Genomic DNA, 27018 nt, shown 5'->3' with positions numbered 1-27018 from the left:
GCTCCTGCACTCTGCAGTGTAGCTGAGCATCATGGGAAGTGTAGTTCCAAAACATCTGGGGTGCCAAGGTTCGCCATCACTTGTATAACAAATGTGTCCATATACCATTAAGAGAAGTTTGAGCTTGCAAGGTCTGTTTGTTCGAGAAAAGCCATGTGTCAAATTCAACACGTGTTTGTTTTCTTAATCTGCTGAGCCACGGAGAAGCAGTTAACTATTTACAAAGCAGTTACTACATTTTAAGACATTGGTATTTTAAAACTGGAGCTTGTGGTTATTGTCTCATCATCTGTATTACCCATATTGTTATTTGGATTTATATTCTGTGTTTATCACCAATTATATTTTGATATTATTTTGCACTGATTTTAGTGAATAAATATATATTTTTGCACAATATCGTATTCCTTTCTGTCTTCAAGTTAGCACAGATAAACAAATTTGAGTTACAGTGTTGGTTTGTGGAAATCCGTAGCAATCTTCTGAATTATAGATCCTTTTTATTTCCATAAATATAACACTGTTAAATATTTCAGTATAAATACCCTGACAGAGGAATAGTCCCTAGTCCAACACACTCATGCACAGGAGGTTTAAATTCTTTGTGCTTTCAAATTTTTCCTGACGTCAAGAGCAAAATGGTGACAGGGGAGGGATCTCCAGCTGATTGACAGCCCTAGCTCTGTTCCAGTGTGCTGTGTAAATTGGGGTGTCCCTTTCCTCCAATCTGCACTCAAAGCTCTCCTCACTGAGCTATGCAGAGTGCAACTTCAGCTCCCTGCCCCCTTTTTTCGTAACTCTCACATAATCTTTATAATTCAGCACTTTGAACAGTTGTAGATATGTGAGGGCTGCAGATAGATAGGTACAACTTACGTAGGAAGATTTGTTTAATCTTTGTGCATCACCTGAGGCCACTCAATTCACTGAGTATATGTAAGGGTTTATAACTACTTTACGTGTCATTGACTAGGACTGTGTAGTTGTGGAGTAGACAGTGCATCTCTAGGCTGGAAATGCTTAGGGTATGGCTCCATAGTGGGTCGATGAGGATCCACTATGGCTGTAAGACACAGGTTATTACTGTATGCATGTGGTGTGGAGTTAGGGTGTATCCTTTAGAGCGTGGTCTCCAAACTTTCTGAGCAAATAGCCAGTTTACTGTCCTTCAGGGTTTTTGGGGGCCAGTGGGAGTAAAAAAAAATGACACAGCACACCTGTGGTTAGGAGGAGCTAGTGCCCCATCATTGTTATAAGTGGAATAGTGCCCCATTGTTGGTGTCAGAGAAAGAAATAGTGCCCCATTATTGGTGTCAATTAAATAAATAGTGCCCCATTGTAGGTGTAAATGGGAGGAATAGTGCCCCATCACTGGCTTCAGTTTGAGAAATAGTGCCCCCTCTTTGTGCCAGTGGAATGAATAGTAGCCATCATTAGTGTCAGAGGAGGAATTGTTGCTTCAACATTGGTGTCAATGGGAGGAATAATACCTCATTGTCCTCTAAAACAATAGTCTACATTTTAATTGGAGAAGATTCATTCTTTTAAAAAGCATTTCTCCAGATTTTAGTCTCCTTTTTAAATCAGTTTTCCAGAAGACATGGAAGACATATTTTGTATTTCTGAATTTAGAGACTTGAGCATAAGAATTCCTCCAGAGCTAAGAGTCTAAGATAAAGAGCTTACAAAGGCCTTGTCATTTCACACAGGGTTAGGACCTCTTTTCATAATCCCCCGGATTACTTCTCAGCACTCTTCTTGTTAGTATTTGTTTCAGTGGTGAATACAGGAAAGCTTCTTCTACTATTTTTTTTCTGTGTTTTATGGGTGAACATTTACTAAACCATACTCTTCAATGGATTAAAGAGTGATTTAGCATTTCTTCAAATGCTAAACATGGCAAACTCAAGTACTGAAGAACAACATGTAGCTTGATAGACTGCAGACATCTTAACTTTGGAGGCTTCTCAGGAAAAAGGATCCCAAATGCCTATCCAAAATAACAAAGTAGGCAATGAAGCATGCATAAACTCCCAGAAAGTCAGAGAAGACTGTTCCGCAGTGGTGGAAGGACTGAATAAGGTACATATTCTTAACTGATTTACCAATGCTAGAGTCAAATTTACCATGAGCAATGTGTTGTGGATAGCTGAATTTTTGCAAGCCATATTAAATACAGCTAATAAGGTAAATATCAGTGCATTATTTATTTATTTTTCTTCTTAGTCACATATAAATCACCTCTTTAAATCAATATGTTTGATGCTGATATATTTCTAGAATACCGTGCAGCCATTTTGCATTTTATTAACTGTTCTTCTTTTACTGGTGAAAGTCATTGCAAGGATATGTGCTGCATATTGAAGGAGATTCGTGGAAGAGGAGAGTGTAGTAGGATAAGAATAGATATAGTAGGATTATGTGTGTAGGTGTAAGCCTGCAGGGAGCATCAGTTTCACTGCATGAAGTATAAGAATATATTACCAGCACAGACATATATTTGCTAATTTTTGCTTTGATTTTACTTAATGACAACATCAATATATCATTATATTACATGACTGTTGCTATATAAATATACATCTATGAATGCTTCATCAACATGTGCTTTATTGTGTTTATTAAAGAGCTGACTTTTCTGGCTATACAAGAAATTAGATGCCAACTGTCCAAAAGTAGCAGTGACAGTGTCGCATTTTGGACCTCAGTCCCGATGATCTTGTGTCCCAGACCATGTCCCGGAATCAAAGGGGGTTGATTTACTAAAACAGGAGAGTGCAAAATCTGGTGCAGCTCTGCACAGAAATCCATCAACTTCCAGATTTTTTGTCAAAGCTTTCTTGAACAAGCTGAAGTTAGAAGCTGATTGGCTACGATGCACAGCCACACCAGATTTTGCACTCTCCAGTTTTAGTAAATAAACCCCAGTGTCACCCTTTTTTAAAGCGCAACTATACTCACCACTATTCTCTCGTTGACTGCTGTGTTCTGGAGCTCCGTGCCAGCCACCGACATTTTCAGCCAGTCGGCTCCTGGGTACCATTCTTTGGCCATTTTCATTGGTCCAAAATTATGTCATTCCCTCGCATGTGCCTGTGCAGCTCAGTAAAGAAGGTGTACAGGCAGGTAAGGATAGCATGTCTCTTCTGCATTCAAAGTCCTGTCTGTTTACAATTGTTTTTGTTCACTAAAGTTCCACTTTAAGTTACTGCACATATGCAGTATCTCAATAGGGCATTCATTATGGTGATTGTGTTCTGCAAGGGGGAGGTCCCTGCATAACTAGAGACAGGGTTTGGCTGGGCCTTTTCAGTAAGTGAAGTATGCACTTAGTATGAAGTATGCAGTAAACATTTACATTGATCTGTGCTTTAGCCTAGGCTCACACGGAATGAATGAGTGCGGGAATGAAAGCGTGCAAGTTCAGCGGAACTCATACACTTTCATTCCCACATGTCATCTATGTGGATTTCTGCAAAATCGCCAAAAGTAGTACAGAAACTACTTTTGGAAATCGGTGCAGTGCCGATTAGGACAGTCCCATTACCGGCAACTGTGCCGACATGTCAAATCGTACCAATGTGAACCAGGGCTTAGAAACACTTAAATCTGGACTCAAGAGATAATATATTTTAAAAATTTAGATTGGGCCAGCTTGGTTACTTGTAATTGTCAATACATCACACCTGAAGTGCTTCAGGTGAGTCTCAAAATCAGTAGTAGTCTGTGCAACATACAAGGGAGTGCTTTCCTGTTCAAGTAGTGCTGGAGTGAATTCCCCTCTGGTACAGTGAAGACAAAGAGTGGTTAGCTCTATTTAGGAAATTTGATATATTAGTTTTAATTATTATAAGGCATTCTTTGATAGGACGAAGTGGACAGAGGGGGCCAATGGCATTACAATCTATCCTTGTCCAATCAAAAACACTTTGTATTAATTGAAAAGAATACAACACGTTTTCAGAATGGAGGAGATGCCAAGCAAGTGACTCTTCACCTTGGCTATACCAGAGGGAAAATGCAACCTTTTGGATGTAACATATTGATAATTAAAGATAACCAAGCTGGCCCAATGTATATTTAAAAAAAATATTACTCTGTCGGGCTGCCATTGACAATAAAGGACAGGCGGTCATGCAAACCTGATCCAATCACCATCAAGGCTAGCAATGGCCGTCAGGCCTCTATAGGTAAACAGTTGCATAACATCACCATACATCTGTAGTCTGTAGAGCAGGGTTAGGCAACCTTGGCCCTCCAGCTGTTTTGAATCTACAAGTCCCATGAGACATTGCAAGACCCTGAAAATCACGGGCATGACTCCTAGAGGCAGAAACGTAGGATTTGTAGTTTCACCACAGCTGGAGTGCCAAGGTTGCCTACTCCTGCTGTAGAGGAAGAAGAGGAGAGGGTGCTGTTGATACCTCCTGCATTTGCTTATTATGGGTAAACAAAGATGATCGGGCAAGATTTCCTAACACATTCAGTCACTTCTACCCCTGTAAAGCATTGGTGAATGGCCCATGGTGAATAGACATTAGATTGTCAGTCTGGCAAAAAGGGCACAACAAACCAAAGGTACAAATGCCAACAGTCTTTTTTGTAAAACAGTGTAAATTTTCTTTGGAACAAATAGTAACTATCGAGAACAGATATTTTCAATAAAATATTGGAGAGTCTTATCAGATATATGGCTTAAACTGCCTCTTAGCTTTCATTATTTTCATGGCACCAAACAGGAGTTGTTTTAAATTGGTTTATCACAGTTTTTTTTGTTTTTTTTGCATCATATTAAAGTGGTTCTAAAGTCTGTTTTCTACCTTAATGCATTCTCTGCATTAAAGTAAAAAATGCCTCACTAATTGTCCCTCACCCCCTAAACACCTTACATTGCTCCTTTCACTGATCCTGCACTGTCCCGTCTACAGCAACATTCTTCCTGCTTCCTTGTTTCACTGGAGACACTTAGGGCAGTGGAGACATAGGCTCCTTTGTTGTCAGTGAAACTCCTGTAAGGTGGGAGTGGGGGGGCCTGGCTTACTGGCGCTGTGTGTCTATGGATGCGCACAGTCTGGTTCAGGAGCGCACCCTCAAGGGTGCCCTCATAGCACATGGCCTGCTACAGAGGCACCTGCAGGAAGAAGGAGCGAATAGCACTGGCAGGGGAACACCAAAGAATGATTAAGGGGCCACTCTGTGCAATGTCATTGCACACAGCAGGTAAGTTTAACCACTTTTTTTTTTTAAATAGCCTTTAATATAAATGCCTGGATATGTGTAATACATCATGTAGCAGGTGATTTTTTTTGTTTTTCATATTTTGTGACCCTTTTATAATCCATGATGACTTATGCCGCGTACACACGACCAGACTTTTCGAGGGATTGAGTCCGACAGACTTTCGAAGGAGTTCTGATGGAGTTCTGGCAGAATTCTGACGGACTTTCCGAATGAGCGGACTTGGCCACACACAATCACACCAAACTCCGACGGATTCGAACGTGATGACGTACGACTCGACTCGAATAAGGAAGTTCATAGCCAGTAGCCAATAGCTGCACTAGCGTCGGTTTTAGTCCGTCGGAATAGCACACACACGAGCGAATTTCTCGGTAGGAACTGGGTCCGGCAGAGTTCTGGCCGAAAAATTTGAAGCATGTTTCATTTCTAAAGTCTGTCAGACTTTTGCGAATCAAAAGTCCGTTGCAGCCCACACACGATCGAATAGTCTGCCGGAATCATTCCGTCAGACTTTGGATGTTGAAAAGTCCGGTCGTGTGTACGGGGCTTTACTGAATTTACATCTGGGAATTGCCTGATTTATTCATAAGATTGATGACTTATGGTAATTTTGTACTACATAGTAGATGCTTTATTTTGCCCTTTTAAAATAAAGTGGCAGAGCATATTTGAACCACTCACCCTTCATGCTGTCGAATTGCATAAGGTTGGCACAGAGTTTAAACCAACATTGGTAATGGTACCTCGAAGATGAATAGTAGCTTACTAGGAGGTGGCAGGGAGCAGGGTCTTACAAGATTTAAAATTACTCCCTATGAATCATCCTAGCACCTATACCCCTTGTCACTGGTTAGGTGCCCTTTTCTCCCCCTTCCCCAAGAGCCAGGCATTGCTAAGGTATTTTTTCTACCAAAAAAAAAAACTGTGAAAATGTCACTGTCGATTGACTGTTATTTTCTGTACGTATAAAAGCTATCATTTAATATTCTCTCTGTTTTTGTGTATGTATTGATGGGAAGGTGGTGGCATGCTACAGACACTTGGCAGTCTCTGTTGGAGGCTCCTCTGACAGTAAACGTCTTCGTGATGAATTGAGGCGCACCCGAGAAAGGGCCCAAGAGCTGGCACTAAGCAACAGGAACAAACTGACAGCGGCCCTTCGGGATAAACAACTGAGTAAAGAAGACCGCATGGAGTTGGAGCGCCTGTGGGTCCAGTTTTCCAGTGGCTTGGATCATTTCCACACTGACATGTGTAAGGTGTATGAGCTAGGCCTGTCTGTTCCCCTCTCTGCAAACAATCAGCCAGCTATACAGACTGGTGCTACAGGTAAGAAGAAATGCATAGTGTCAATGTATAGAAGGATAGAAATTAAATGTTCTTTACTGTGCTCAGAAATAGACTTTTAATCATTTCATCAATAGCTTTAATCTGGTATAAGCTGGATTTTAGAGTAAATGATATTGTGAGTCAACATGTAAAACAGCACAATAATGCCGCGTACACACGACCGGACTTTCCAGCAGACTAGGTCAGACGGAACCAGTCCGCTGAACAATCCGATCATGTGTGGGCTAATCCTATAGTTTTTCATTTAAAAAATCAGACGGACCTAAAAATAGAACGTTTCAAATCTGTCCGACGGATGGGAAAACCGTTCGTCTTTATGCTGGTCTGACGGACCAAATAAGACGCAAGGGAAGCTATTGGCTATTGAACATCCTTTTTTTAGTCCGATATTACATCCTCACGTCTAAATGTATGGACTTTCGTGTGTGGCCAAGTCCGTTCGTTCAGAAGTCCTTCAGCTGAAAAGTCAGTCGGGAAAACCGTCGGACCTACTCTCCCGGAAAGTCCGGTCGTGTGTACGTGGTATTACAGTAACCATTATGTGGGGGGGGGGGGGGGGGGTTTGGTCATCTTAAAAGTGCCTATTTTCAGTAAATGTGTTCTCTGGGCTACCTTACTAGACATTCTTTTGTGGCAGAACAGTTTTCATGAATTTGAATATGTATATCCTTACAAATTAGTATATTGCATTCAGATACTGGGATCACTTGCCTCCTCACCAAAAATATTTTCACCCCAACACAGGTACACGTGTCTATATCCCAAGTCTATGCATGACCATGCATTAGATAGTTTGTATATATCCATAGTTTGTTTTTCTTTAGGATGCTAAGTTGCACAATGATAGGGTAAATAACAGGGCTTTTTTTCTCAATGAATAGGTGCAGAAACCCCTCCCTTCTGAGTCACCCCTTGGCTTCACCCCCTACCCACTTCCGAGCAATGTTCCTTGGTTCCACCTCCTACCCACCTCCTAGTACCACCCCTTTTGGAGAATACAGAACCAAATATCATTTTTGTGATATTTTGATATGGAATTTGTTAATGATAACAAAAAATGGCATTAGAGATCGATCTAGCAACAATGGACACCGAGCGACAATAGATCCACCTCAGGAACAACAGACTCCCAACAGTCAGCATCAATAGACCCTCCAGCAGCCAATAACATTAGACTCCTCCCTCAACAATAGACCTCTTCCAGAAATGATTTACCCTCTTGAACACAAGACCCACCCCCAACAACAATAGATTCCCCCACAAGCAACAATAAACTATTCCCAGCAATAATAGACTCCCCTGCAAAAATAGATCCCCTCCAGCAACAAAAGATTCCCCACCAGCCAGCATCAATAGACCTTCTAGCAGCCAGGAACAAAGACCCCTCCCTTAACAGTAGATCTCTCCCAGCAATAATTGCCCACCCCCCCCCCCCCCCAGCAACATAGGACCTACCCCCAGCAACAACAGATCCACAGGAGCAACAGAAAACCTCCCCAGCAACAATATAAACCATTTCCCTGCAAAAATAGATCCCCTCTAGCAACAATAGATTCCCAAGCAGCCAGCATCAATAGACCCTACAGCACACCACAGCACCCCTTGCCATTACATACATTCAGTTCCCGGAAGTCACTTTGAATGCAAAAGTACATTGAAGCAGCATGATCCAGCTCAGAAACAACTTCGGGAATTGAAAGGCAAATAATTGCAACTGAAATGTGAGCAAAAACATAACACAAGTACCTGCTTCTGAGTCTAAAGCCCATCTACACATGTCCTTACAAAGCCAACGGTTGACGTACCATCATATAAAAAAATGGCAGTGAAGAATTGGACAGCTAGAGTGCACAATCACATAAGATAAGTTACTTCAGGGTAAAGGATAAATGTTGATGCTACAAACACACTGTCCAATGTTTAACTGCTTGCCGATCTGCTCATGCACTAATCGCTGTATAAATGTGAATGGTCCCAAAATAGAGCCAAAAGTGTCGGATCTGCTCGCCATAATGTCACAATCACGATAAAAATCGCTGATCGCCACCATTACTAGTAAAAAAAATATTAATAAAAATGCCATAAAACTTTTTACCAAAAATATGTAGAAGAATACGTATCAACCTAAACTGAGGGAAATTTTTATTTTTATATATATTTTTGGGGGATATTTATTATAGCAAAAAGTAAAAATAAAAACCACAGAGGTGATCGAATACCACCAAAAGAAAGCTCTATTTGTGGGGAAAAAAGGATTTCAACTTTGTTCAGGAGTCACGTCATGCGACCGCGCAATTGTCAGTTAAAGTGACGCAGTGCCGAATCGCAAACAGCGGTCTTGTCTTTTGCCACCCGAATGGTCCTGGGCTTAAGTGGTTAATGACATTTTCCCCTGAAGGAAATGCATACTGCGTTTGTAAATGTTTTTGTTCCTTATTTATATTTATTAAAAGAGAAGTATGGAATTTTTTTTTATCCCATAATCTGCTGCATCTGTTCCCCGGCCGCATTTTCACTGAGAACCGAGTGATTGGATATCTCTGATGGCTTGATTCTCTCACCTCCACGAGCAGAGAGATGCTGCCTGTCTGTCAGCATCTCTCTTCTCTGCTCCTCCATGCTCATTGGAGCGATGAATTGTGGAGGGGCAGGGAGCGGCTGTCTCAGCGAGTCTCGCTGAGAGTCTGAGGCGCCTATCAGTCCAGGCACCTGGCGCATACAGACTTCGGAAGTCGGGATGACGCGGTGGACTGATCTTGGTGACGTCAGCAGAGGGCGGACTTCAGACAGCTCTTTGCTGAAAACGGGTCACAGGAGTACAAATTGCCGAATGAGCTCAGGCTGGACTGGACTTCTCCTTTAACCACTTGCCATGAAATCACATACCTGTACGTCATTCTGCTTCAAGTGTTAGTACTGGGGTGATGCCTGCAGCAGCTGCAGACATCACCTCAGTACCGTTTTTTTAGAGCCAACAGCCAGCTTTCTTGTCATAACAACCAATGCATCTAATTAGCCACCCCCGCCACCTTCCACTGCTCTGCCTGGGTTCTCCCATCCCACCGGGAGGCCTGAGCAACCAGCCGGCGGAGCCAGCTGGCCAGAGACCCCAACAAAGCCGGAAATGGCTTTGATCAGGTCTCGGTTATAGAAATACCAGAAGCGGCGCAACAACGTCACTTCCAGTTTACTGAAATCTTAAAGGCACCAGATTTTTAAACAAAATGTCAGCATTCAAAACAGCTAAAATTGGCATTTTGAATGCTTTTAAGTGCAAGGGGGGATTTGGGGTCTTATAGACCCCAGATCCCTTTAAAAAAAAAAAAAAGCTTGACACGTCACTATTACTGTCACAAGGGATGTTTACTCATGCATACTTAAGTCGTGCCCACAAATGTAAACAGTGTTCAAACCACACATGTGAGGTATCGCCACAATCATTAGAGTGAGAGCAATAATTCTAGCACTAGACCTCCTCTGTAACTCTAAATTGGTAACTGTTAAAAATGTTTAAAGAAAGTATTTTAAATGATTCTCCCTCTAAATTCCTTAAAGTATGGTCACCTTGGTGGTCCTATGCTCTTTCCACTTTGCACACTGAGCAGTCTGGGCCTCTCCTGAGAGCAGATCTCCTTCCTCTCCTGCAGGACTTGCCCTCCCCCCCCCCCTTTTTTTTCCTTTCTTTCTATCCTGACCCTTATTTCCTTATCTCTTTTCTTTTCTCATTCCTTATTCTTTTTGCAGCCATGGATTGTGCCTATGGCTGCCCTTGGTCTCCCTTGCTTTAGGGTGACCCTGGATCCTTGGATTTAAGGCTACCTCTGGTTGACAAGCACCCATTTTCACTACATCACAAATTTTTCTGTATCTCTCTACCGAATGTTACCCCAGACCTGTACCAGGGGTAACAATGGACTAGTATACGGCTACACGCAATACCCTCCGCTGTTTTCCAGTGGATCTGCACCTAGGGCCCTAGTTAGTCGGCCATTATGCACTGGAAATGTATATGGACCTTTGGGTTATCCCATTCGGTCGCCCAGTAAACAGCTAATACCTATAAAAGTTCCTTGATTGTTATACTCACTGCACTTGTCAACATGTTATTCTTATTACAATAAAAATTATTGTACCAGAAAATGTTTAAAGCATCACCTATGGAGATTTTTAAGTACTGTAGTTTGTCGCCATTCCACAAGTGTGCGCAATTTTAACGCATGACATGTTAGGTGTCTATTTACTCGGAGTAACCTCATCTTTCACATTATAGAGAAAAATTACTAACTGTACTTTTTTCTCTTTTTTATTCTTGAAAGTGTATTTCTTCCAAAACAATTTTGTTTAAAAAACTGCTGCGCAAATACAGTGTGACAAAATATTGCAATGCCCGCCATTTTATTCTCTGGGGTCTCTGCTAAAAAAATATATAATGTTTGGAGTTCTAAGTAATTTTCTTGAAAATTCAAAAAATACTGATTTTAACTTGTTAGCAACAAGTTAGCAACAAGTTTCAGAAAAAGGCCTGGTCCTTAAGTGGTTAAACAATACAACTTTAAAAATGTATTTTTCAGGACAGGTAAATATAGAATATTCCAGATAATATTATGTATTTTTTTATACATCCAGCAGGTGGAGTGTTAGCCCTTGTACACACGGTCAAATTCCGATTTTTCTGTCGGAATGTCCGACCAACAAAGTTTGAGAGCTGGATATAAAATTTTCCGACAACGTGATCCGATTGGACTTTTTCCGATCATTTGTAGAGAATTCTGATTGGACAAAGTGCCCCGCATGCTCAGATCAAATTACGAGACCAAAGCTATTGGCTACTAGCCTGAATGTAGTCCCGTCGTACGCAACAAACGTCACCACGTTCCGAACGATTGGATTTTCCGACAACTTTGTCCACCCGTGTGTATGCAACACCAGTTTCGGACAAAATCCGTCAGGAAAAAATGAGACGGATTTTGTGGTCGGAATTTCTGACCGTGTGTAAAAGGGCTTAGTCAATTTTTTTCACTTCTTTTTCAACTTCTTACCTCTTGTTGTAAAAAGCCTGCTGTTTACAAAAGCAAAATAGCTCAATCTGAAATGTACTTGCAAGTGAATGTATTGTAAGGCCTCATGCACACTGGGTGTTTTCACAGCTGCTGTTTTGGGCATCAGGCATTTTGTTCTACAGCCAGTAAACTCCTCAGCATGTTATCCTATGTGTCCATGCAAACTTATGAGCTGTACATACGATTGGATTTTTTAACGGCAAATGTTCGATGTGAGCGTGTTGTTGGAAATTCTAACCGTGTGTATGCTCCATCGGACATTTGCTGTCGGAATTTCCGACAACTGTTTGACAGCATGTTCTCAAATTTTCCGACAACAAGACTTGTTTCGGAAATTCTGAGTGTGTACACAATTCCGAAGCACAAAAGTCCACGCTTACTTGGAATCAAGCAGAAGACCCACACTGGGTATTGAACTTCATTTTTCTCAGCTCGTTGTACGTGTTGTATTTTACACGTTCTTGACTTTTGGAATTTCCGACAACATTTGTGTGACCGTGTGTGTGCAAGACAAGTTTGAGCCAACATGCTTTGCAAAAAAATACACGGGTTTGTTTTTCAGAAAATCCTATTGTGTTTACATAGCAATGGTGTCTTATGAGCATTTTTGAGCTTCAAGCTTTTGTGGGAGTAAAGTTTTGCTAAAAAAATGCTATAAAACGCAAAAGCGCAAAAGTGCAAAAAAAAAAAAAAACGCTATTTAAAAAATGCTGCAAAACGCAGCAAAACATTGGCTTGTCTAAGCCACTAACTAAACACATTGAGGAAACCCACATTGCAGTGGTTCTCATACCAGTGACCTCAATCTTTTACTGACAATGACAAAATAGTTACAACTTAAAATAGATCCTCCTATGAACATGTATCAATTTAGAGAGTGTGGCAAGTGGCATATTCCACAGCCTAGGTAAGTATTTCTTAAACATTTGTCAGTAAAGGCACTCCTTTGTAATTCTGTAATTCCAATGAGGTGAGAGTGGGGCTACGGTACTCATTGTTCAAACAACAAAAACAAGGGAAACGCAATAAACGTATTTTTTAACAAATATAAAAACAATAAATGTTGCACTCACATGATCCCTGGTACATGACCATAAATCTTCCCCTAAGCCCGCGTACAGACGGTCGGAGATTTTGCCAACCAAATCGGTCGGATTTTGCCCGTCGGATTTAGTCCGACGGATTGTGTCCGAAACTGTTGCATACACACACGGTTGGGCCAAGTTGGCGAAAAATCCGATCTTTCAGAGCGTGATGACGTAATTTCGTTACGATGGGACTACATTCAGGCTAGTAGCCAATAGCTTTCATGTAGGAATGTGATCTGAGCATGCGTGGCACTTGGTCCGATCAAAATGCTCTACACACGATCGTATTAGGTCCGTCCGGCCCAGTTGGTCGGGAAATATTTCCAACATGTTGTAAAATTGGGTCGGACGGAGATTCGGACGGAATCAGTCCGATGCATACCACACACAGTTGGATTATCTGACGACACGGTCCGATAAGACTCATTCTGACAGATTCTCCGACCGTGTGTACAAGGGCTAAGAGCCATGGGCTGTGTCAGACACTCTCCAAGGAACCTCTGTCCTGTGCCAGCTGGTGTATATAGCTCAAAATTCTCCTCTTTCCCAAAAAGAGTTAATAATCTGACAGGGCTCTAGCTACTATATCACGGGGAGAAAAATTCATTTTTTGGGACAGATAGAGCTCTCTTTTGGTGATATTTATTCACCACTGTTTTTTTTTATTATTTGTGATATATTTGAAAAAATAAATCAGAAAATTTTGAAAAAGAAACACGCTTTTCTTAGTTTTAAAATTTTGCAAATAAGTATTTTTTCTTTGTATGTTTAGGCCAAAATTTATACTGCAACATACACTGATAGGCTGCACTGATGGTGCCTGTGACAGGTAGACTGATAGACTACACTGATGGCGGTTGTGACGATTAGACTGATATGCTGCACTGATGGCAGCTGCGATGGGTAGACTGATAGGTTGTACTGATTGCAGCTGTGACAGGTAGACTGATAGGCTTCACTGATGGTGGCTGTGATGGGTAGACTGCTAGGCGCAACTGATGGTGACTGTGAGGGGTACACTGATAGGCTCCACTGATGGCGGCTGTGAGGGGTACACTGATGGGCTCCACTGATGGTGGCTGTGACATGTACACTGATAGGTTGCACTGAAGGCATCTGTGATAGGTATACTTTATTCTAGGGCAGTCAGGGCGGTGCTGTACACAGTAAAGAAGAGGTTAAAATGGTAACTCACTGTTCCCGTATTCTCCTGCTCACACAGGATCACTGTGATTGGACACAGCACAGCCTAGAGGCGATTCAGTTCGCATTGTGCGCTATATAAGTATTTCATTCATTCATTCACTCATGTGGTATAGAGCCACTGTCATTGGCTCTTTACCCTGATCGGTGATGTGCTGTGCCCAGCTTAGGCATTTGCCTGTAAGCTGCTGGGATCCTTGTCTTTTGCCTTTGCATCTGAGGCTAAAGCTGGCTATACAGTGGGGGAAAAAAATTATTTGATCCCCTGCAGATTTTGTAAGTTTGCCCACTTACAAATAAATGGTCTTTAATTTCTATCATAGGTTTATTTTAAATGATAGTGGCAGAATATCAACCAAAAACTCAGAAAAAAACACATGATACAAATGTTATAAATTGAATTGAAGTTCCGTGAGTAAAATAAGTGTAGTACTAACCCCCAAAGGAGCTGCTGGTTATTTTTGGGCTTACCGTTACCTTCTGTCCTCCTTGTGACACATCTAGGGGATGTCCCGTGGTAAATAGCCCAGTAACTCGAGACTGACAATAGATCCACTTGAATGGATTCTATTTGCAAACTCAGACAATTGAACAGTCTTTCAACTTGGGATCAGAGGGTTGGAAAGGAAAGTTCAGGTACTCTTAGGCCCCTTTCACACTGACGATCCGTTCAGGCCCATAAACGTTAAAGAACTTGCTTGCTTTGATTGCATCCAGAGAGTAGCCATTCGCAGCTGGATGAACACTCAGGTTGGACAGTCCCTCTATCACAAGGCCTAGCAGCCAACAAGGTGCTTACTCAGGAACAAAGTCTTTGTCACAGACGTTGTTGCAGAACACGTAGGGAAACTAAGCTTTAGAACACTTGTAGGATGCCTGGATCTTTCAGCCTGCTTGGCGATATCCACAAGACCGGATTCTCTCGGTTACTTCAGCCCTTCCAGGCTCTTGTTAAGAAAACCAACGTGGTGTTCTTCTAAAGAGTCCTCCCCTGGAATGCTTGAAGTACAATGGGTCTCTCCCACACCGGAGACAGCACCCAACCACCTTGGAATCCTCCTTTAGTTTCCTTGCCTCGGGCTAGCCAGCCCCGAGACATTAAAGTCGGGTGGATCCGCACCCGAGGCCATAGCCTTCCTGGGGGCTGGTCAGGAGGACCAGGACCATATAATCAGCACTATATACTGGACCGGAACCCAGAACCACGTGACGTACGCATCTTAAATACCCTCTCCCAGAGGGCACAGCGAGAGCGCCATTCCCTCTGACCTGGCTCAGAGAGAGAGTAACTTAATCACTTAAGCCCCAGACCAATTTGCAGCCAAAGTACCAAGCCCCTTTTTGCGATTCAGCACTGCGTCGCTTTAACTGACAATTGCGCGGTCGTGCGACGTGGCTCCCAAACAAAATCAATGTCCTTTTTTTCCCACAAATAGAGCTTTCTTTTAGTGGTATTTGATCAGCTCGGCGGTTTTTATTTTTTGCGCTATAAACAAAAATAGAGCGACAATTTTGAAAAAAATTCTATATTTTTTACTTTTTGCTATAATAAATATCCCCAAAAAATGTATAAAAAATATTTTTTTTTTCCTCAGTTTAGGCCGATACGTATTCTTCTACATATTTTTGGTAAAAAAAATTGCAATTAGTGATTGATTGGTTTGCGCAAAAGTTATAGCGTCTAAAAAAATAGGGAATAGTTTTAAAGCATTTTTATTAATATTTTTTTTTTTTACTAGTAATGGCGGCGATCAGCGATTTTTATTGTGACTGCGACATTATGGCGGACACATTAGACATTTTTGACACATTTTTGGGACTATTGTCATTTATACAGCAATCAGTGCTATTTAAATGCACTGATTCCTGTGTAAATGACACTGGCAGTGAAGGAGTTAACCACTAGGGAGCGAGGAGGGGTTATGTATGACGTCATGTGTTTTTTTTATTGTAGGGGGCGTGGCCTGGCATGTGACATCCCTGATCGTCTTTCCCTATGTCAGGGAACAGACGATCGGTGACAGCCACAGTAGGAAGCACAGGGAGAGGTTTGTTTACACAGTCCTCTCCTTGTTCTTCAGCTCTGTGACCCGATCGCGGGACACCAGCGACGATCGGGTCCACTGGTCCCACGGCCATGGTCACGGAGCTCAGGACCGCTCCCGACCCACAGCTGGGCACTTAAAGAGCAACGTACAGGTACGTGCTTGTGCCCAGCCATGCCATTCTGCCGACGTACATCGGCGTGAGGCGGTCCTTAAGTGGTTAAGCACCTGACCAGACTATAGTTCTATGCCTGCCATAAGAGACAGTGCCCCCCGTGGCCAGGCTGAACATCTCACAGTCCAGTCAGACTGATGCTGAAGTCCAATTTAGACAATTATACCTAAACCAAACTGCAGTTTAGGCAAACTGCTCTTCAGGAGCCGCCGCTACACAAGTATTTGATTCCCAATCAAAACATGACTTAGTACTTGATTGAGAAACCCTTGTTGGCAAGCACAGAGATAAAACGTTTCTTGTAGTTGGTGACCAGGTTTGCACACCTCTCGGGAGGGATTTTGCTGCACTCTTCTTTACAAATCTTCTCTAAATCCTGAAGGTTTATTGGCTGTGGCTTGACAACTTTTCAGTTTCAGCTCCCTCCATAAATGTTCTAAAGGATGAATGTCTGAAGACTGACTAGGCCACTCCATGACCTTAATGTGCTTCTTCTTGAGTCACTCCTTAGTTGCCTTGGCAGGATGTTTTGGGTCATTGTCATGCTGGAAGACCCATCCAGTACCTATCTTCAGTGTTCTGGCTGAGGGAAGACGGTTCTCATCCAAGATTTTGCAATACACGGCATTAATGCGGCAAAGTCAGCCTGTTTCTTTAGCAGAGAAACAACCCCAAAGCATAATGTTTCCACCTCCGTGCCTGACTGTTGGGATGGTGTTCTTAAAGCATTTTTCTTCCTCCAAACACGGCCAGTCGAGTTATAGTCAAATAGATACATTTTGGTCTTATATGACAACAGCACTTCTTTCTCCCAATCCTTCTCTGGTTCATTTAGATGTTCATTGACAAACTTCAGGTGGGCCTGTCCATCTGCCTTCTTGAGGAGGGAAGCTTGCCGGCACTGCAAGATTTCGATCCATGGTGGCGTATTGTGTTACCAATGGTTTGTTTGGTGACTGTGGTTCCAACTGCCATAGTTACATAGTAAGTGAGATTGAAAAAAGGCACCAAGTCCAACCTATGTGTGTGATTATATGTCAGTATTACATTGTACATCCCTGTATGTTGCGTTCGTTCAGGTGCTTATCTAATAGTTTATTTGAAAGAGACCACTGCCTGTGGAAGGGAATTCCACATCCTTGCTGCTCTTAGGGTAAAGAACCCTCTACGTAGTTTAAGGTTAGACCTCTTTTTCTTTTCTAATTTTAATGAGGGGCTATGTGTCTTGTTAAACTCCCTTCCGCAAATTTTTTTATCCCTATTGGGGGATCACAAGTATGGTATTTATAAATTGAAATCATATCCCCCTCTCAAGCGTCTCTTCTCCAAAGAGAATAAGTTCAGTGCTTGCAACCTTTCTTCATAACTAATATCCTCCAGACCCTTTATTAGCTTTGTTGCCCTTCTTTGTACTCGCTCTATTTCCAGTACATACTTCCAGAGGACTGGTGCCCAGAACTGGACAGCATACTCCAGGTGCGGCCGGAGAGTGGGAGCATTATCACTTTATCCCTAGAGTTAATCCCTTTTTAATGCATACCAATATTCTGTTTGCTTTGTTAGCAGCAGCTTGGCATTGAATGCGATTGCTGAGCCTATCATGTACTAGGACCCCTAGGTCCTTTACCATCCTAGATTCCCCCAGTGGTTCTCCCCCTAGTGTATAGATTGCATTCATATTTTCTTTATCGTACATCATAGGACACAGAGTCTCAAGTAATTACTTGGTGGGTTATAGGCCTACCTTCAGGTGTTGACACTGGTATAACCAATACAGGAAGTTGACTTCCCTATATAACCCCTCCTCCTTCCAGGAGCACTCAGTTTTTTCGCTAGTGTCTAAGGTGTTGGTCACGAGTGAAGATGTGCTCTGCGGAGCTCCAGGAGGGATCCATGCTGGATTTAAAAAACCCCCACAAACTGGATCCATCCTCACCATTGAAGCCATAGGATGGTACCTGGACCTCGATTCAAGAACAATGTTTTTGCCTGTAAAGCTTCTCTCTGAGAGCTGGACCCTAGGAACCAGGACTCTTTTTGGTCTTGCTACATTTCCTAAAGTTGTCCTGAGGGGTGCTATATAAGGCCCAAAGGAGTGGAATCCCTATTAAAATGGCCCCAGTCTTTGAAGGTTTAAACTACGCTGCTCGCCGTGATGGGTGAAAGTTGGATCTGTCTGTTAAATCAGCATATCCTGCAGCGAGGACAAGGTAAGGGAAGAAGCTTTGATTTTTCCTTCAATATACCTTATATGCCTTATAAATGTCTCCTCTATAAGGAGTAACTTACACTACCTATGCATGTGTCTTAGTGCAGCTCTGTCTCAACATGTGTGGTCCCAGCGGCAGAGGGGGTTCTTACTTAAATAGATCTTGTGGGATTTGGTAAAAAATACAGCAGTTGCTAATACAGAGATGTGTATAAACTTCTATATGGGCGGTGGCTGATTGGTTGATGCTGCTGCTTTAGCTGCATGGTTTAATTACAACCCAGCACTTCCACCTAGTAACATTGGTAAATGCCCTATGCTTCTGTGGTTTTAAAAAACTATAAATCTGCTGACAGAACCCCCCCCCTTCCCCTCTTCCCCTCCCCCCTTGTAGAGGTGTATAGTATGTTCATCTTACTTTGTGTTGCCCATTCGGGTCCCTAGCAGGGCCTGAGAATGCAGAGGGGCAAGGTCACGTGGCACTGTGTATGGATGTAACGTCCACACACACACAGCACTCGCCGCATAGCTGAGGGGAAACGCTGAGGATGCCAGTCAGGTTCCACCTGAGGCTTTATATCACAGACACTCTCATTTCAGAAAGACTTTTTAACTGAAGAGAGGCAGTCTGTCACACTAAGAGACACCAGAGTGCTGGACATGTAAGGTTGTAAACAGGCATTTCCAGACAGGAAAAAACTATTGTTACTTAGCAGCAAAAGAACTGTTATTTTGGTGACATTATCTTTGCTAGAATTGTTGTCAAGCAAATATTTTGTGTGCACCTCTTCTTGTGCTTTGGCACTGTGTATGGATGTAACGTCCACACACACACAGCACTCGCCGCATAGCTGAGGGGAAACACTGAGGATGCCAATCAGGTTCCACCTGAGGCTTTATATCACAGACACTCTCATTTCAGAAAGACTTTTTAACTGAAGAGAGGCAGTCCGTCACACTAAGAGACACCAGAGTGCTGGACATGTAAGGTTGTAAACAGGCATTTCCAGACAGGAAAAAACTATTGTTACTTAGCAGCAAAAGAACTGTTATTTTGGTGACATTATCTTTTCTAGAATCGTTGTCAAGCAAATATTTTGTGTGCACCTCTTCTTGTGCTTTGCACTATGTCTTCCAGACCTACCGTAAAGGAACCTAAGGTATCACCCCCCAGGCGCTGGGAATCCCATTAATGCCCCCATACTGTCTTCCTCTTCAGAGAGATCAGACATGGCAAGCCAGAGTGAGTCATTGGAAGCTAGTGGTGGTGCAACTGCTTCACACACTTCAGCCCCTGTAGATGTGACTGAAGATGCATTTTCCTCTGCCTTGCAAGGCTTAGAAGGAAGATTGGCGGCTTTAATCGCATCCTCCATCCAGTATATAGGAAGAGTCCTAGATCCCCCTCCCCACCTTAGACTCTTTACAGTCAGTAGAGGTTCCAAGAGAATTATGGGGACAGAATAGGGTATTGCCCTCAGATGATCAAGAGGAAAGACATGCGATTATTTCTCTGAGGAGGAAACAATACTTGACTTTCCCAAGGATCCCTACTTCACAATCTGAAGTACAGAGGCTTGCAAAGATGGTTCGCTCTACTTGCATGCTACCCCTAACAGAGTTAGCTGAAGGGGGTGGTCTCTTCCTTGGGTTCTGTGAAGCCTTTACAGCCTTTGAATGCGTTTCCCGTCCACACATTACTAAAAAAGCTTATTTATACCGAATGGGATCATCCGGATAAGCATTTTTTCCCTTCCAAAGAGACTCGCAAAGCTCTATCCCATGGAAGAAAGATTCACTAAAAGATGGAAAGTTCCAGCAGTTGACGCTGCGATTTCCAATGTGAAAAAAAAAACCAGTGGACAATGCGCTTATGCTTAAAGATATAAAGAAGTTGGAAAGTCTTTTAAAATCCTTTTTTTCTTAGCAGGTACTGTTGCTCAGCCTGCAATTGCAGCTATAGGCATCTGTCAGTCCTTAAAGGACCAGTTCACAGATGCTCTCAGATGAGCTCCCTGCACAACAAGTACAGGAACTGGCCGAGCTACCTAAAGCATTATGCTTTGCTGTAGAAGCTATGAAGGATTCTATTCAGCAGGCATCACGCCTTGCGTTTGTACTTGTATATATGCGAAGGACCCTTTGGTTAAAGGGGTGGTTCAGCTGAGACGCCTTGTAAGAACCTTCTAACTAGTTTCCCCTTTAAGGGAGAACGATTATTTGACGATAGATTGGATAAATACATTCAAACAATTTCCAGAGGAAATAGTACTCTTTTGCCAGTCAAAAGAAAATATAAACGTCCGTCATTTAAACTCTTCGGCCTCTGCCATCAGACCAGGCATAAAGGAAGACCTGGGGCTACAAGTCTGCAAAGCAGAATACAAGACCTCATTATGAAGAGTTATCTCCCCTCATCAAGGTGGGAGGAAGACTTCTGTTGTACTCAGAAGTCTGGCAAAGGGAGATTCAGGACAAATGGACTCTCTCCACAGTGTCTCTTGGATAGAAGCTAGAGTTTTGAGAGTTTCCACTATCTCGTTTTCTGAGATCAAACGTTCCCAAGGATCCAGGGAAAGGAAATCCCCGTTGCAAGCATTAGACCGATTATTGATCAGACAGATTCCCAAACAAGAGCAAGGTTTGGGGTTTTACTCAAATCTAATTAGGGTACCAAAGCCAAATGGGGATATCAGACCAAGTCTAGATCTACGTAATCTAAATCGGTTCCTGAAAATCCGCTCCATTTGCATGGAGTCAATCAAGTCAGTCGTTTCCATCTTGCCAGGAGAAAAACTTCTGGAGTCCATCGACATCAGAGATGCATAGCTGCTTGTCCATATATTTCCTCCTCACCAGAGGTTTCTGCGGTTCAAAGTAGAACAGAAGCATTTTCAGTTAATAGCCTTGTCCTTCGGGCTTGCTACAGCACCTCGGGTATACACTAAGGTATTAGCCCCACCTCTTGTCAGGTTAAGGGCACAGGGCATAACTGTCTTGGCTTACTTAGATGATCTATTGTTAATAGACCAGTCAGTGGCTTGCTTGAAGCAAGGTGTAGCCATTACAAGCAGTTACCTGGAAGGTTTGGGTTGGATTCTCAACCTAAAGAAATCCTCCTTAACCACTTGGGATCCGCGCTATTGCCAAATGACGGCATTAGCGCGGACCTACTTTTCCGGGACTACGTCTATTGACGTCGTCCCGTGCACGAGCGGCCTGCGCGCCCCCTGAGGGGCGCGCGCGGCGCGCTCTGTGATCGGCGAGTCCATGAGACTCGCCTGATCACCGATCCGTGCAAGGGGTCGATCCCGACCCCTTATCATGTGATCAGCTGTCAGCCAATGACAGCTGATCAGGTGATAGAACGGAGCCGGTAATCGGCTAGTATTCCTCCTCGCGCTGACAGCGCGAGGAGAAAAAAAAAAGCCGATCGCCGGCGGCCGTGATCGGGACATAAGTCCCGATCACGGCCAGCAATTCAAGCGACCATCTGCCTCCTGCCAGTGCCCACCTGCCCCCCGCAGTGCCATCCTGAATAAAAGTAAGTGCCCCCCGTCAGTGCCACCCAGCAGTGCCCATAGTGCCACCCAGCAGTGCCCAGTGCCACCCAGCAGTGCCCACAGTGCCACCCAGCAGTGCCACCCACAGTGCCACCCACAGTGCCCACAATCTGCCTCAAAGGTGCTTCACCCCAGTGCCGCCCATCAGTGCCCAGCAGTGCCGCCCATCCGTGCCCAGCAGTGCCGCCCATCAGTGCCCAGCAGTGCCACCTATCAGAGCCACCTATCAGTGTCACCTATCAGTGCCCATCAGTGCCACCTATCAGTGCCCATCAGTCCCATCTATCAGTGGTACCTATCAGTGCCCATCCGTGCCACTCATCCGTGCCACCCATCCGTGCCGCCCATCCGTGCCGCCCATCCGTGCCATCTTATCTGTGCCCATCTTTGCCCATCAGTGCCGCCTTATCTGTGCCCATCAGTGCCGCCTTATCTGTGTCTATTAGTGCCGCCTTAACTATGCCTATCAGTGCCCACCAGTGCAGCCTATCAGTGCCCACCAATGCAGCCCATCAGTGCCCACCAATGCAGCCTATCAGTGCCGCCTAATCAGCGCACTTCAATGAAGGAGAAAAATGACCCGTTTGCAAAATTTTAGAACAAACTATTAAAACATGATTTTTTTTTTTTTGCATCTTTTTTTGTTTGTTTAGCAAAAAATAAAACTCCCAGCTGTAACTAAATACCACCAAAAGAAAGCTCTATTTGTGGGAAAAAAATGATAAAAATTTCATTTGGGTACAGTGTTGTATGCCCGCACAATTGTCATTCAAAGTGCATCAGCGCTGAAAGCTGAAAATTGGTCTGGGACTGAGGGGGGTTTAAGTGCCCAGTAAGCAAGTGGTTAAAGCCACTAAGAAGGCTGGAGTATCTGGGCCTGATCATAGACACAGCCCAGAAAAGGGGTGTTCTTGCCTCCCGTAAGGATCGGCTCCATACAGGAGCTGGTGAGGATGATCAGGTCAAAGAGAAATCCTTCAATTCGCCTTTGCATGAGGTTGTTAGGGAAGATGGTAGCTTCATTCAAAGCAGTTCCCTATGCTCCATTCCATTTGAAACTGAAAGCAGTATTCTGTCTGCTTGGAACAAAACGATTCAAGCTTTGGACTCGCCAATGTGGCTGTCCCCATGAGTGCCCCAAAGCCTCAGTTGGTGGTTACTATCTTGGAACCTGCTGAAGGCAAAGTCCTTCAGATCAATTATCTGGAAGGTAGTAACGACAGATGCCAGCCTTTTAGGCTGAAGAGTAGGAGCCTTGCCCATCGACATCCTAGAGATTCCGGCAGTGTACCTGGCTCTAGAAACCTCGACCTCCAGGTTAAAGAATTGTCCTGCCAGGATCCAGTCCGACAATGCCACGGCTGTGGCATATATCAATCACAAGGGGTCAGCAAGAGTCTCTCAGCTCAGAGAGGTTAACCAGATTCTAACTTGGACAGAAGAGAATGTCCCATGCCTAGTGTCAGTTTTCATTCCGGGAATAGAGAATTGGCAGGTGGACTATCTAAGTCGCCGGCAGTTATTCCCAGGAGAATGGTCTCTTCACCCCAAAGTGTTTCAAGCTGTTTGCCAAAGATGGGGGACTCCGGACATAGACCTTTTAGCGTCCAGATTCAACACTAAGCTAGCCAACTTTGCATCCAGGACAGGGGACCCACTCGCATACAGAACAGATGTGTTGGTGACCCCGTGGGATCAGTTTTTACTGATCTATGCACTTTGCCCCGATTCAGTTGCTACCTCAAGTTCTTTGCAGGATCAAGCTGGAAAGAAAATCGGTAATAATGGTAGCACCAGCATGGCCCAGAAGGTCATGGTATGCAGAGATCGTAAAGATGGTAGTGGAGGGTCCAGGGCTCTTCCCACTAAGGCCAGACCTGCTATCTCAGGGGCCGATATTCCATCCTACTTTACGAATGCTAAATTTAACGGCTTGGCTATTGAGACACACATTCTGAATAAACGTGGGCTTTCCAGGTCAGTTATCTCTACTTTGATTAATGCTAGGAAGCCAGCTTCTAGAGCTGTATATTATAGAGCCTGGAAAGCTTATGTTTCCTGGTGTGAATCCAAGAGTTGGTACCCTCGGAGATATATCATAGGCAGAATTCTTACCTTTCTACAATTAAGCGTAGAGATGAAGTTGGCCCTGAGTACTATTAAGGGCCAAGTCTCAGCCTTATCAATTTTTATTTCAAAGACTGCTTGCTATGCATTCTTTAGTCCAGGGTTTCAATCAAGGAGTGCTGCGGATTAATCCGCCAGTTAAATCACTCTTAAGCCCTTGGGACTTAAATTTAGTTTTGTCAGTGTTACAAAAACAGCCATTCGAACCGTTGCAGCATGCTCCCTTAGTCCTTCTGACTAGGAAGCTGATATTTTCATTTTTCTATATTCTCAGCAAGGAGGATTTCAGAATTGGCTGCTCTTTCTTGTAAGGAGTCATATTTGATTATTCATGAGGACAGAGTGGTGTTACGCCCTCGTCCAGGTTTTTGCCAAAAGTGGTTTCAGGCTTTCATCTGAATTAAGATATTGTCCTGCTAGGGTTTTCCCAAGACCTTGTTCCAGGGGAGAAAGGTCACTACATTGTCTTGATGTAGACAGTGAGAGCAGTGAAAATGTATTTAAGAAAACTGCTCCGATTCGTAAGACTGATGTCTTATTTCTTCTGCCAGAGGGTCCTAAGAAGGGACAGTCAGCATCAAAATCCACTATCGCTAAGTGCATTTGGCAAATTATAATTCAAACTTATGATTTAAAGGGAAAGATTCCCCCTTTTTCAAGTTAAGGCGCACTCTACCAAAGCAGTTGGTGCTTCTTGGGCAGTGCGTCACCAGGCCTCCAGGTCTCAAATCTGCAAGGACTTTGCCTTCAGTACATACATTTGCAAAATGTTATCAAGTGCATGCAAGATGGAATGAGGATATCGCCTTCGGGCGCAGTGTGCGGCAGGCAGCAATATAAGTCCTCAGGTCTGGGGTTACCCTACAGGTTTTGTCTCCCTCCCCTCAAGTAGCATTGCTATGGGACATCCCACCAAGTAATTACTTGAGACTCTGTGTCCTATGATGTACGATAAAGAAAATAGGACTTTTAAAACAGCTTACCTGTAAAATCCTTTTCTTGGAGTACATCATAGGACACAGAGCTCCCGTCCCTCTGTTTTATGGAGTGAGAGTATATTACTTATATTGATTGGCTACAAAAACTGAGTGCTCCTGGAAGGAGGAGGAGTTATATAGGGGAGTCAAATTCCTGTATTGGTTATACCAGTGTCAACACCTGAAGGTAGGCCTATATCCCACCAAGTAATTACTTGAGACTTTGTGCCCTATGATGCACTCCAAGAAAAGGATTTTACAGGTAAGCTGTTTTAAAAATCCTATGTTTCCACCCAAATGCATTATTTTACATTTTTCTACATTAAACCTCATTTTCCATGTAGTTGCCCATCTCATTGATTTGTTCAGATCTTCTTGCAAAGTTTCCACATCTTGCGGAGAAGTTATTGCCCTGCTTAGCTTAGTATCAACTGCAAATACAGAGATTGAACTGTTTATACCATCCTCCAGGTTGTTTATGAACAAACTAAATAAGATTGGCCCAGCACAGAACCCTGTGGGACCCCACTACCCACCCGTGACCGTTCTGAGTATTCCCCCATTTATCACCACCCTCAGGACTCACCCTTGTAGCCAGTTTTCAATCCATGTACTCACTCTATGGTCCATTCCAATGGACCTTATTTTGTACAGTAAATGTCTATGGGGAGCCGTGTCAGATGCTTTTGCAAAGTCCAGATACACCATGTCTACGGGCCTTCCTTTATCTAGATGGCAACTCACCTCCTCATAGAAGGTTACTAGATTGGTAAAAGCGATTCTTCATGAATCCATGCTAATTACTAATAATAATACTGTTTTCATTACTAAAATCTTGTATATAGTCGCTTATCATCCCCTCCAAGAGCTTGCATACTATTGATGTTAGGCTAACTGGTCTGTAATTATCAGGGATGTATTTTGGGCCCTTTTTAAATATTGGCGCTACATTGACTTTTCTCCAATCCGCTGGTACCATTCCAGTCAGTAGACTGTCAGTAAAAATTTGGAACAATGGTCTGGCAATTACTTGACTGAGTTCCCTAAGCCATTAGATCATTCACAAGCTCCTCCCGTGTAATTTTGGGCTGATCCCTCACTTTTCTCATGATCATCCTTACTCCATGAGGGGAAATCTTGCATGGAGCTCTCAACCAAGGGCGATTGATGGTTATTTTGTATTTCTTCCATGTGAAAATAAATGCTCCAACAGTTGTCTCCTTCTCACCAAGCTTCTTGCTGATGGTCTTGTAGCCCATTCCAGCCTTGTGCAGGTCTACAATCTTGTCCCTGACATCCTTATACAGCTCTTTGGTCTTGCCCATGATGTTGAGGTTTGAATGGAAGAAATTGATTCTGTGGACAGATGTCTTTTTTACACATGAGTTATTGTTAGGAACACCTTCTTAAATTGACAGGACTAATCTGTGTACCACATGAGCACATATTGTAGCCAGTCTGTGGGAGCTAGAATTATCGTTGGTTGATAGGGGATCAAATGCTTATTTTACTGAACTGCAACTTGATTTATAACATTTGTATCATGTGTTTTTTCTGGATTTTTGGTTGATATTCTATCATTTAAAATACATCTATGATAAAAATGATAGACCCTTCATTTCTTTGTAAGTGGGCAAACTTACATAATCTGCATAGGATCAAATAATTCTTTTCCCCTCTGTAGAGGGTTTGAATCTTGGCCAGTTCAGCAGGCACTGGCTGAGAATTGAACCATGTATGGGCAGGCTGAATGTACCCAAATTGATCCATCTGTCAAGCAGCCTATCGGATTTAACGTGCTTATTGCTAACAGCTATTATAGCTGCTAGCAGTAATCATTGTGTCCTGCTGGGTGAACATAATGGCTCTGCTAGAGGGATTTACAGTCAGTGTTGATGGGAGAATCAAGCAATTTTATTTTCTGCAACCTGTGAAAAAGAAAAAGAAAAAGATACCTGCATCAACACAAGCAATGTTGAA

General features: G+C 43.2%; 1 protein-coding gene across 1 annotated transcript in view; it reads left to right on the top strand.

Annotated features, from left to right (window-relative positions):
- Positions 1–1750: 1750 nt before the first annotated feature.
- The window catches only part of LOC143996909 (regulator of G-protein signaling 9-binding protein B-like), a 62810-nt gene continuing 37542 nt past the window's right edge, over positions 1751–27018 (top strand). Inside the window, 2 exon segments of the mRNA XM_077492221.1 lie at positions 1751–2082; positions 6261–6570. Of these exon segments, the coding sequence (XP_077348347.1) occupies positions 1987–2082; positions 6261–6570 (406 nt within the window). The 5' untranslated portion in view covers positions 1751–1986.

This window comes from Lithobates pipiens, unplaced genomic scaffold, assembly GCF_037356315.1.
Source record: "Lithobates pipiens isolate NorthernLeopardFrog02 unplaced genomic scaffold, aLitPip1_a1.2 Scaffold_19, whole genome shotgun sequence".
Taxonomy (NCBI): domain Eukaryota; kingdom Metazoa; phylum Chordata; class Amphibia; order Anura; family Ranidae; genus Lithobates; species Lithobates pipiens.
This window is presented reverse-complemented; position numbering and strand designations above follow the sequence as displayed.